The sequence below is a fragment of the Rhincodon typus genome, unplaced genomic scaffold, assembly GCF_021869965.1.
Source record: "Rhincodon typus isolate 14 unplaced genomic scaffold, sRhiTyp1.1 hic_rhity00004306, whole genome shotgun sequence".
Taxonomy (NCBI): domain Eukaryota; kingdom Metazoa; phylum Chordata; class Chondrichthyes; order Orectolobiformes; family Rhincodontidae; genus Rhincodon; species Rhincodon typus.
Genome location: NW_025969944.1, coordinates 835 through 13,300, shown reverse-complemented (window position 1 = coordinate 13,300; position 12,466 = coordinate 835). Strand labels below are relative to the sequence as shown.

The following is a 12,466-nucleotide window of genomic DNA, read 5'->3' as shown; positions in this document are numbered from 1 at the left end:
TGCTGCTTGGCCTGCTGTGTTCATCCAGCCCTGCACCTTGTTGTCTCATACCTCTCCCAGTTGGGTATAAATGACCCTCCGCATTAACCTATTCCCTGCCACTATTTAACACCTGAGCACACCAGTTCCAACAATGTAACCATGTAGCATCATCTTCAATAAATTACTCCACTGTCTCAATATTATTACTCAGCAAGTGACTCACTGAATTCATCCTTATTTAAATTCATTTGTGTAGGTATTTATGGCTGGGCCAGCATTTATTGCCATAAACCGAATGTCTTGCTAGGCTATTTCAGAGGACAGTTATGAATCCACCATGTTGCTGTGGATTTGAAGTTACATGTAGGTTAGACCAGTTAGTAAGGATAGCAGATTAACTTCCCTGAAGTGAATTTAGTAAGCCATGTGGGATTTTACTGCAAACAACAATGGTGATCTGGTTGCAATTAGACTAGCTTTTAATTTCAGATTTTCTTCCCCAAGTCAAATGTCACCATCTGCTGTGGTGGAATTCAAACCCATTTCCGCAGAAAATTAGGCACTCTGGATTAATAGTCTAATGACACTGCCACTACGCAACAGCCTTCTCCTTACACACAAAGTTTCATTCCTGAAAATTACAGTGAAATATAACAGGCCTCACCATGTGCTTGCATCTTGGTCCTCACAAGTGCCAAAGGGTAGCTGCCCAACTGACCACAGGTGCTGGAGATGGTGCCACAGCCAAGATGAACAAAGATTCCAGGGTCACTTGGGTTTTTACCGGAACTCTGGCAGTAGGTTTTCTTCACACTCTTGATTGAATGTGAATAAAATACACAAATAAAGAATAATTCACAAAGCTGGAAAGGAACAGATACTAAGTCAAAACATAAGATACCTACAGACATGTCAGTTCACAAATCTACAGCGTGTGTTTTCAGTTACACTGCTGTATTGATGTATAAGCCAAACAATTGCCATTAGGATGTAGGAACAGTGGAAAGATGGAATGTGTGAAATATTCCTGTTAATGCCTGTAATACAGGACACACCTTTAGCCTTGGACCTTGCCTAGTTGCTGGAGAGTTTTGAGTATAATTAAGAGTATGACACAACATTGAATGATATTACAACGTTTTCTTACTCAGTGCATCAGTGATGGGACAGCAAAGATGGATGGAGATGCTGAGGACAGAGTCACCTGACTAATGTCTTAGTGTTTATGGAAATGACTGGTTGGGCATCAATAGATCATGCATATGATACTGACAGGGAAATGACTCAATTGCATTGTCAGCATTTTCCGACATTTACACAGGACACATTTCACTTCTAACCACTGTCCAAATCTGTCAGTGACCATGTTCTGTGCACTTGACCAAACAAAGGGTAAAGGGCAAATGAGAAGCTTCAGTCAATATTTTGGAGGTCATTTCCTCTTTTATGAATGAACATACGATACTGCCAATGCTGGATATCTGAAAAACAGGAAGTGCTGGAGAAACTCAGCAAGTCTGGCAGCATCTGCCAGGATTCTCCAGTTCCTTTGGCTTATATTTGAGATCTGCAGAATTATAATACTTTGCTTTTGTTTTATATTGGAGCTTGTGGAACACTCAGGCTCTAAATATACACGGTGGGAACAGACAAAGGTCATGAGGAGGCAGCATGACATAAACTGTGAGGAGGCAGCATGGCACAGGCCATGTGCAGAACCACGACTGGGTACCATGAGTAGGTCCTATCAAACAGCAGTGTAAGGAGGCTGCATAATTATTTTCAAGTTACTTTTGGGCCAAGAGCACCATAATTCTATGTATTCGCACCGACGCTGGACCAAATATCCAAATTACATTACGTATAAGGAATAGTTTTTACAGGGGCACAATTTCATGCAAATGTACGGTATTTATTTTGAAACTTACTTCGTATACAGTAAGCTCAATCCCTGCATAAGGAATGATGCCCAGAAGGTTTGGAATGTACCCTACATAAAGGGCAGAGATGCCTTCATTTTTGATAAGGATCCTTGCACAGTCTTTGATGCTCTTGTACTGTCCCGTTTGCCCCAATGCCAGTCTTGTCTTCAGTACCTAAAGTACAAAAAAGAAGCAAGCACTTCTTGTCAGACAGTCAGTGATGCCAGTATGTTTAGATTTCATTTCACTTTGTTGTTTTTGGGTTAGAGGGAATTTCCAAATGTAACAGACAAAATAAAGCTCCAGAGATTTTAGAAAGCTGCAGACACTTACAGTAATTCAAAATATCCCAGGGAGAGTGTTGGTGAGAGCTGTGCACTTGATATGACTTATCAACTAAACTAAAGTTCATGGAATTGAAGGGGGAGTGGCATTGTGGATGAAATATTGTCTAAGTAATGTTGAATGGTTGTTTTTCAGACTGCAGCGAGGTATGCAGCAGGAGATGATATCAAAGATATGTATTCATTGCTTGGCCACAGAGGGCATCATCACACAATATTTGCACATATAATGAAGCACAAGAGCAAAAAGGTGCTGTCTTTGATAGGACTCAAACATACTGATGATATGAGCAGATACATGGAAGATAAATCTTAATGCAGATGAGTGTGAAATGATACATTTAATTTAGGAAGACTAAGGAAAAGCAAAATGAATATAATGGCACCACTGCAGAGATCCTGGGCTTTATAAATGGAGTGCAGAGTATAAAAGCAAGGAAGTTAAATTATGGTTAGATCTCAGCTGGAATATTGTGTAGAATTCTGGGCAGTGAAGGACTTGCAGATGCTGAAGAGCAGTTATGAGAGATCACCATTAAGTACAGGAGTTGGAGAAGTTGGATTGTTCGCTATATAGAGGGAAAAGTTAAAGCAAGATTTTGTCACTTGTGAAAAATGAAGTATTTTAATAGAATAAACAATTTCCAGTTATAGAAGAATTAGTACCGAGGACATAAATTAAAGCTAAAATTAGAAAATTGTTGATCAGAACAGCATCAAAAGAAGGCTATTAAGCCTATTAAATCTGTGTAACATCTTTCAAAGTACATTCCAGTTAGACCACTCTCCACTCTTTCTATGTACTCTCAAATTTTTTTCTCTGAAAAGTATTTAGTCAATCACTTTTTGAAGGAATTTGAACCCACCATCAAAGTTCCATAAAAATTGTTCCTGGTTCTTTTGTTGGTTGTCCTAAATCTATTCACTCTGTTTATTGACCTCTCAAGCTAATGAAAACAGTTTGGATGCTGTCTGACTTGCCATGCTTCTCCAGCTTCATATCAATTGACTAATGGAAACCGTTTGTCTTCATTAATTGTAACTAAAACAAATACAGGAACAGCAGCATAGTGATTTTGTTACTGTATAGGTAATACATAGGTTTCAGAAGAGATTTACCATATTGTTGTCTGGTAATGGAAGGTTTGAGTTATAAAGAAACGTTGGATAGGCTGGGACTTTTTCACTGGAGTGTAGGAGGTTGAGAGGTGTCCTTATAGAGGCTTATAAACTCGTGAGGAGTATAGATGGGGTTAATTGTAGGTGTCTTTTCCTTAGCATGGAGGATTTCAAGACTATGGGGCATAGTTTCAAGGTGAGAGGAGAGAGATTTAAAAGATGAGACTGTTACAGACTCTTCCAGTGGCGGTACCACTGCTCGTGTTTCTGCCAGTGGGATCTGACTCAATGCATCCGTATTTGCTACTTGACCTCTGGGATAGTGTTTCACCTTTGTAATTATCTGCACTTAGAATTAGAGCTCACCATTGAGTTCGGCCTGAGGCTATGGGCGGCACTGCCTTGTCCTCTTTAAGCAGACCTAGCAGGGCTTTGTGGTACATTACTATTAAAACTTTGCATCTGTAAAGGTATTGGTGGAACTTCCTGACTGCAAATATGACCGCCAAACCTTCCTTCTCTCTATGGATGTATTTATGCTCTGCATTAGCCAAAGTCCTGGATGCATATGCTATTGGGCATTCCTCTTCATTGGGTCATCTATGAACTAATACTACCCCAATGCCGTTTGGGGAGGGATTGCACGTCAATACCAGGGATCATAGTATGCCAACACCTTAGAGGGTGGTAGCTGTTTCCTCACTTCCCTGAAGACTATGGCTTGGCGATGCAACCATTTCCAAGGCTGACCCTTTTTTTAAGAGTTGATGTAAAGGTGCCAGGATAAAGGCCAGGTTATGTATGAACTTTCTGCAACAGTTCACCAGCCCAAGGAAAGACCTAGGCTCTGGTACAATGTTACAGCCAAGGCACCAATGATTGCCCTCACTTTATTTTCCAGCCAGTGTAACCTTAGTGTTGTCAACTCTGTATCCCAAGTAGGTAATGTTTGGTGCCTGGAATATGCATTTTTCCCTTCTAAGATGTGCACCCATCTGGGAGAAACATTTATGGACGATGTCCAAGTTCTCCAAGTTCTCCTTATTGATCTTCTCGGTTATTAGCGCATCATCTAGATAAATGGCAACTTGGGGGTGGACCCTGTAAAATGTTCGCTATCATCCACTGAAAAATTGCACAGGGTGATAATATCCCAAATGGCAGTCTCGTATATTGGTACAAACCCTTATGGCAGTTAATTGTAGCACACATCTGGGAATCCTTATCGAACTGCAGTTGCAAGTACTCATGGCTCATGTCCAACTTTGTGAAAGACAGCACCCCTGCCAGCTTTGTGTATAAATCCTCTTCACCAGGGATTGGGTATTTATCCAGCTGAAAATGTGGTTTACCATTTGTTTAAATGCCCCAGAAAAGCAAAACGACACATCGATCGACCGGTACGACCGGTGTTGCCCTTTCCGCAAACTGGACTGGTTTGATAATTCTTTTGCTTTCCATCCTCCTGATTTCTGCCTCTACTTTTGCCCATAAGGCAAATGGCACTCAGGAGTCCTTGCAGAATTGTGGAGTTGCTTCCTGGTCAACGTGCAAGATGGCCTTGGCTTTTTAGATGGTCCCTAAATCTTCCTGAAAATTTCCTGGTATTTAATTAGGACTTCACTCAGGCGGCCATCTTCTAATCAAAAAATGATGAGGCAATCAAGGTGAATCTTTCTCAACCAATTTTGCCCCATCAAGTTTGGGCCCAAGCCTTTTCCTACACTCTGTGGTAACTGAACCAGCTGCTTCTCATAAGAGACTGGAACCGAAGTTTCCTGGGTAATAGGTTCTCAGTCTAGCCGAGGTCTTGCGCAATCTTAGGGCTTGGAGTTTAGAGTGAATTTTGTTAAAGATTGGTTCTGCAATCACTGAAATGACTGCACCAGTATCAGCTTCCATTGGAACAGGGTAAACATTTAAGCAATTTAACTGTGTCCAAACCAGAAGTAGGTGGACTTTCCAGGGTGTGCACTCTCCTGGATACTAGACTATAAGTTCTGTTACTCAATTCAGGTCTAGTGGGAGTCTTTTGCTGTCTTGAGAATGCATGCTGGCAATAACTACAATGGCTTGCCGATCCCAATCCTGAAGAAAATTTTAACAGTTTGGCTGAGGCTTGGCTTTGCTTTGGGGTTTTTCTGTGGGCTGACCTTGAGTCCCTCAGTTTAGGATATGTCCTGCGTGAGTCTATGCCATTGCGTTCAATCAATTGCTGCTTCCCACCTCAATCAGAGTGGTAAGGGTGTCCACTTCCGTTGGAATACCCTGCAACTCATATGTTCCACTTTCCGCATTTTCCAATGATAATGCCAGTTACAATGCCTGTTAGAAGTCCAGTTGGGCTTCAACTAGTAGGCGCTTTTGCACGGTTACATCATTAATGCCACATACCAAGTGGTCTCTCAGTATCTCATTTAAGGATTAAACCAAAGTCACATGCTTCTGTCAGTTGTCTTAACCTAGTCAAAAATCCTGATATGGATTGCCCTGATTCTCGAATTGCTGACTAAAACTGATAGCATCTCAGTATTAGAGGAGGCTTGGGGTTGTAATATTGCTTAACTAAATCCATCAATTTGAAAGGTTTTAGTTTCTGATGCTTCAAGGAAAGTGAGGCTTCTAATAACCAAAAGAGCTTCACAACCCTCAGGAGAATTACTCATTGCTTTTCATCTGCCCCAATGTTATTTGCCCGGAAAAAATTATGCCGTCTTTCCACATACTGGGCCCAGTCTTCAAAGGCAAGATTGAACAGTCAGGCTTCCTGCTGGGGTGGCACAGTGGCTCAGTGGTTAGCACTGCTGCCTCACAGGGCCAGGCACCCGAGTTCAACTCCAGCCTCGGGCAACTGTCTGTGTGGAGTTTGCATGTTCTCCTGCTAGCTGCGTGGATTTCCTCCCACAGTCCAAAGATGTGCAAGTTAAGTGGATTGGCCATGTTAAATTATCCCATAGTGTTCAGGGATGTATAGGTTAGGTGTGTTATCCATGGGAAATCTTTGGAGGGTTGCAGGGGGATGGGCCTGGGCAGGATGCTCTTTGGAGTGTCAGTGTGGGCATGTTGGGCTGAATGGCCTGTTTCAGTACTGTACAGTTTCTGTGGATACTCCCCAAATAATGGCATGATACAATTCAATCATCCTAATTCAAAAACAACTGTTGTGAGCAAATTTCTTCAAGGTTGTGCTTTTCTTTTGTTGCACTGAAATAACTCCACAGAGGCTGATATCTAGTCACTAAGACACCCTTTATTTACACATGGAAAGTCCTTGACACTGATCCAGCTTCGTCAGAGCCAGCTCTCAGGGTGAACAGAACCTCTGATACACCTGTTTATAAGTCAGCCAGAGCTCCCTGATTGGACCAGATTAACAGCCCCAATCAGGGAACTCATATTCTATGCTGTCCATCTGGCTAACCTCATTACAACCACTACTCTGCCTACCACTAATTTTCATAGCATTGTATGCTTTTTAATTCATTTGATAGAATTATTCTTCAATCTTTCCTCTTCAATGTAATGAAAGTTTAAGGCTTTGATTACAGATTCACATTTCTCTCTTTCAAATTGGATGTGATATTCAACATGTTATGATATCTCCTTATTAAGAAAGAACATAATTGCATTAGAAACAGATTGGACAAGGCTCACCAGACTGATTCTTCGGATGAAAGAGTTATCTTGCAAGGAAATATAGGGCAAGTTGGAGCTGTGTAATATCCTAACACCCTTGACAGAATGGATACTGAGTGGATGTTTCTCCTGTGGGAGAGACTAGAACTAGGCAATACAGTTTAAATACAATGCGTCTCCCATTTAAGACAGAAGAATTTTTTTTTTCCCTCTCAGAGGAATGTGAGTTATTGGTTGGTGGCCTGAATATACAACATGGATATATCTTCTAGCCTATCATTGCTAACGTGACTTGTCCAATCAACATGAACGTTAACATCACCCACAATTATTGTCTTTCTTGCAAGCCCTGATTATTTCTTGATATTTTTATAATATAATTGCTTATTTGCATTTATTTTGTTTATTATTTTGTTGTCTTGTCAATAATCTACTCCTATCACTGCCTTCTTACTACCCACCTCCTAGTATTCCCCTCACCTCCAGGGACCTGCCCCAGTTCCTAATTTGTACCCCCTCAGCTCCTGGGAATTCCACATCCTGTATTATTCCATCCTCTCCTTCCTTGGGCTCCTCTTGCTGGAATATCTTGCCCTTCAGTTAAATGTTGCTCTGCTGAGCACTCATTAGTCATATCTGATGCTCCCCAGATCCCACATAACCTGTGAGTCAAACATCCAGATCAAAATATTATCTCAATTGTTTTAAGGAAAGTTGAAGATTTAGTCCAGTTTTCAGCTGAAGTATCTTGTACAAGTCTGGGCACCACACTTCAGGAAGGGCTCCATATCCTCACAGAAGATTCAGGTGAAGTATACCAGGATGATATGAGCGATGAGAATCTGCAGTTATATGGAGAGATTGGAAAAGTTGAAATCGTAGTTCCTAAAGCAGAGAAGGCTCCAAGGAGACTAAAGAAGGTGTTCAAGATTGTGCACAGGTTTGTCGAACAAATGGGGAAAACTCCTTTGGGCAAGTGGGTCATTAGTCAGAAGTTTTAGAATGAGAGGAGAGTTGAGGAGGAAATGATTTCATGAAGGTCTGTTAAGATCAGGCAATGTACTATCTGGAAAAATTAAATTTGGAAAATAACTTTGGAAAAGAAATTGGATATATATTTGAAGAACACTGATTTGCAGGGTTTCTGGGGAAAGGATACGGTGTTAGATAAATTTTGACCATGATGTGGAGATGCCAGTGTTGACTAGGGTGGTCAAAGTTGGAAGTTACACGACACCAGGTTATAGTTCAATAGGTTTATTTAAAATCACAAGCTTTCAGAGTGCTCCTCCTTCACCTGATTTTAAATAAACCTGGTGTTGAGACTTCTGACTTCATAAATTTTGATGGTCATGGTAAGAGACATGGGAAGAGATATGCCAGGCTGAATTGCCTCAGTCCCTGCTTAAGGTTCTGTGATTTTAATCTAGGATTCTAAAACATCGACTCCTGATTCAGTTGTTATATGTAAACTTGTCAAAGCTTTTCACAGCTAGATATAACATTACCTTGCAGAATCACTGGAGTCTGATTGTAATGACCAGGGCCAGACATTTCTTTCTTAGCCATTTGTATTACCAGAATTGGACTGTGAGCTCTGAATTGCTCTGGATCATACAAGGGATTTTCCAGCTCTAACTGGCAACATTTTACCCTGTGTGGTGTATATTTACCTGTGGATACACCAGCCAGTCACCCTCCCTTCACATATCTATGAACAGAAACAATTTGAATCGGTCAAACCACAGTGTGTTTGAACAAATCTAAACAAAAAGAAAGTGAGTAATTACAAACTGAATTTTTCTATCCAGCATATTTCCAAGCACGCACCAAGTAAAACATTTCCGTCAACAGTACTTTTAGTTTTAGTGTCCTGCAGAAAACAGCACATTCGGAGAGTCCCTACCTCCATTGGATAAACGATGGTCTGAGCAGTTACCCCAGCGAGCGATCCTGCTATAAAGCGTTCATGGATATCTAGCTTGGAGTGGGTATCATCAAAAAACTTCTTATACTGTGCAAAAATGCAGAGCAGGAGAATATCTTCATTACAATCATATTTATGTAATTAATTTAGTAACATCTAACATTTTTCTGTTAATTTAGTGAGCTTACCTGATGATAATCAAGCATGAATGGACATCTGCAATCACTAACATTTGAATTAATCATTAAAGAAGACCTCCAATGAAAGCAAGCAATCACATATCTCAGAGTACAATAAAGTAGAATCATAGAATCTCTACAGTGTGGAAGTAGACCACACCAACCCTCTGAAGAGCATCCACTCCCCACTCCCCTAACCCCTGCAAATCCACCTAGCCTGCACACCCCTATACACTGTGGGTAATTTATAACAGCCAATCCACTTGACCTGCAAATATCTAAACTGTGCATAAGGAAACCAGAGCAAACACATGCAGACACAGGGAGAATGTGCAAACTCCCCACAGACAGTCGCCTAGTGGCTGGAATTGAACCCAGGACTGTAGCACTATGAGGCAGCAGTGCTAACCACTGAGCCAAGTACTATACAATAAAAGCCATACAGGAGAAACGGTCTGAGCTGGGCAATGGAGTGAATACAAGGCTGACTTCAGGATGCAAGGATCAGGACCCCGCTGAGATGTGTTCAGTGACTGAAAGCACAAAGTGTGCTTGTTGGCTTTGGAATCATGCCTCTCAGTGGATCCAAGATAACAAGAGGAAGCTCCTGCTCCTCTGATGCTGCTTGGCCTGCTGTGTTCATCCAGCTCTACACCATGTTATCTCAGATTCTCCAGCATCTGCAGTTCCTACTATCTCAGTGGATCCAAACTTGTTGACCCCGCATTGTCCAAAATTAGTCACAAAGTGGACTCTGAAGAATGAAGGACTGGAACATCAGGGAAGAAACAAACAATAAACGACCTGATTTCCACACTGCTGAACTTTCCATGACTTCTGATTTTTAATTCCTGTTTATTTATAGTCCTGGAGCAAGGATTATGGAATCTGGCTCCCAGTGAAGGACACTAAAGCATGAGGAACACAGCGATATTATTGAAGACAATGACAACCCATTTCTGGGAAACACAGTAATAGGGAACACGTGTATCTCTTATTCGGCAACTTCTCCTCTGAGAAGCATGCCCATTTCTGTGTTCTTCTCTGTGTATATGTGGATCTGCACTGGGATCAGAGACATTACCAAAGACATTTTCCCTCCCCACCCTTATCTGCTTTCCAGAGGGACCACTCTCTCCATGACTCCCTTGTCCACTCCACACTCCCCTCCAGCCCCATCACACCCGGCACTTTTCCTTGCAACTGCAGGAAATGCTACACCTGCCCCTACACCTCCCCCCTCACCCCCACCCCAGGCCCCAAGACGACCTTCCACATCAAACAGATGTTCACCTGCACATCTGCTAATGTGGTATACTGTATCCGCTGTTCCTGATGTGGCCTCCTCTACATCGGGGAAACCAAGCGGAGGCTTGGGGACCACTTTGTGGAACACCTATGCTCGGTTCGCGACAGATGACTGCACCTCCCAGTCACAAACCATTTCAACTCCCCCTCCCACTCCTTGGACGACATGTCCATCCTGGGCCTCCTGCAGTGCCACAACGATGCCACCCAAAGGTTGCAGGAACAGCACCTCATATTTCGCTTGGGAACCCTGCAGCCCAATGGTATCAATGTGGACTTCACAAGCTTCAAAATCTCCCCTGCCCTGACTGCATCCCAAAATCAGCCCAGCTTGTCCCCACCTCCCTAACCTGTCCTTCCTCCCACCTATCCACTCTTCCCACCTCAAGCCCCACGCACATCTCCTACCTACCAGCCTCATGCTGCCTTCTTGACCTGTCCGTCCTCCCTGGACTGACCTATCTCCTCCCTAACTCCCCACCTACACTCACCTTTACTGGCTCCATCCCTGTCTCTTTGACCTGTCTGTCTCCTCTCCACCTATCTTCTCCTTTATCCATCTTCTATCCGCCTCCCCCTCTCTCCCTATTTATTTCAGAATCCCCTTCCCCTCCCCCATTTCTGAAGAAGGGTCTGGACCCGAAACATCAGCTTTCCTGCTCCTCTGATGCTGCTTGGCCTGCTGTGTTCATCCAGCTCTACACCTTGTTATCTCGGATTCTCCAGCATCGGCAGTTCCCACTATCTCCACATATCAGACGCTAATGCCCATGGATGTGGGGCATGTGTGGCTAGTGTTCATGGAGCATGCCCTGAGATGTTGTTGCCCTATGTCCAATGTGGAAATCATTTGGAACAAGCAGCCTGCTGAATTCGCCAGGTGCTTGCTCTGGTTTCCATGTCGAGTTCTCCCGATGTTGAGCTTGTTTGGTGAGTTTTGCAAGATGGAAAGGTGAAAATTAATGAGGTCAGTTGGGCCATCAACAAGGCATGAAAAAGGCAATTATCCCCTTTAATTAGCAACACATCCTACCGAGTGAGAAACTCACCATGCTGCTTGTGAAAAGCATAAAATATGGTACAAGTTGCAACTGACGTTGGGATGGTCCTCACCAGACTTCTTGTTCAATTTTTACCACACATCTCTCCAGAGGTCACATCATGCATGCCTTTATAAGATTCCACCTTTCGTGTTTGACTGTGTGTTGGTCTCTGTGTGCCTGTGTTTGTCTGTGTCTCCGTGTGTCAGTGCATGTGCCTTGCTGTCTGTGTGTGTGTGTCTCTGTATGTACCAATAACTTTTTGTTTGTTCTTCTGTGTGTCTAAATGTATGTTGCTGTGTTTCTGTCTTTAGTTTGTATCTGCACCTTAACTAAAAAGCAACACCTGAGACATTGTGTCTTTGCACAGCATTTCCTCTCACTAGGCTGATCAGTTAGCTTCCAGAGGGAGAGCTCTAAGGGATCTGTAAATTTACAGCATCTACAAGGTTTTCTGAGTTTTATATATTCAGTATTAAAGTTATGAGGCAAATGAGGTCAGTACTTATATTCGTAAAGTAAAATTTACAAAGTAAATATTTAAAAATTTCCGAATAGAGAATTCCTTAAAAAGTGCCAATTACCTGATCATAAGCCAGAAACTTGATGCCAGTCTCTGGTGCTATTTTTGTCACATTCATTCCATTTCCTCTCCAGAGTGAGAGGTAACCACCTTCTTCCACCATTGCCTTCCAGCTGCTAACCAAGTTCTGGTGCTGTTTGGCAGAATATACCTAGAGAAAAGGGTAACAGGATTTTTTATAACCAAACTCCCTTTTTGCATTTTATCTAATCTTAGATATGCATCTTATGATTTTATAAGGCAGTATGGTAATGTTACATTGTAATCTGGGGTGGAAATATGTTGTGGGGCACTGTTGTAATGATGTGATATAAAGCAGTGTTGTACAGCATTTTGAAATGTTGCAGTGTTATAGCGCATGTTGTAATGTGTATTGTATTGCAGTATATTATATTGTGCTGATTTACACAGTTGTTGTATTTCCTC

At 42.2% G+C, this 12,466-nt stretch overlaps 1 protein-coding gene across 1 annotated transcript; it reads right to left on the bottom strand.

Annotated features, from left to right (window-relative positions):
- Positions 1-646: 646 nt before the first annotated feature.
- On the bottom strand, positions 647-12,158 carry LOC109918615 (calcium-binding mitochondrial carrier protein SCaMC-2-A-like; the record flags this gene model as incomplete). Its single annotated transcript, XM_048593872.1, has 4 exons — positions 12,042-12,158; positions 8,910-9,017; positions 1,911-2,078; positions 647-797 (listed from the first exon to the last, which is right to left on the bottom strand). Coding segments are annotated over exons 1-4 (529 nt in total), but the record flags the coding sequence as incomplete, so codon positions are not given.
- Between the last annotated feature and the right edge of the window lie 308 nt (positions 12,159-12,466).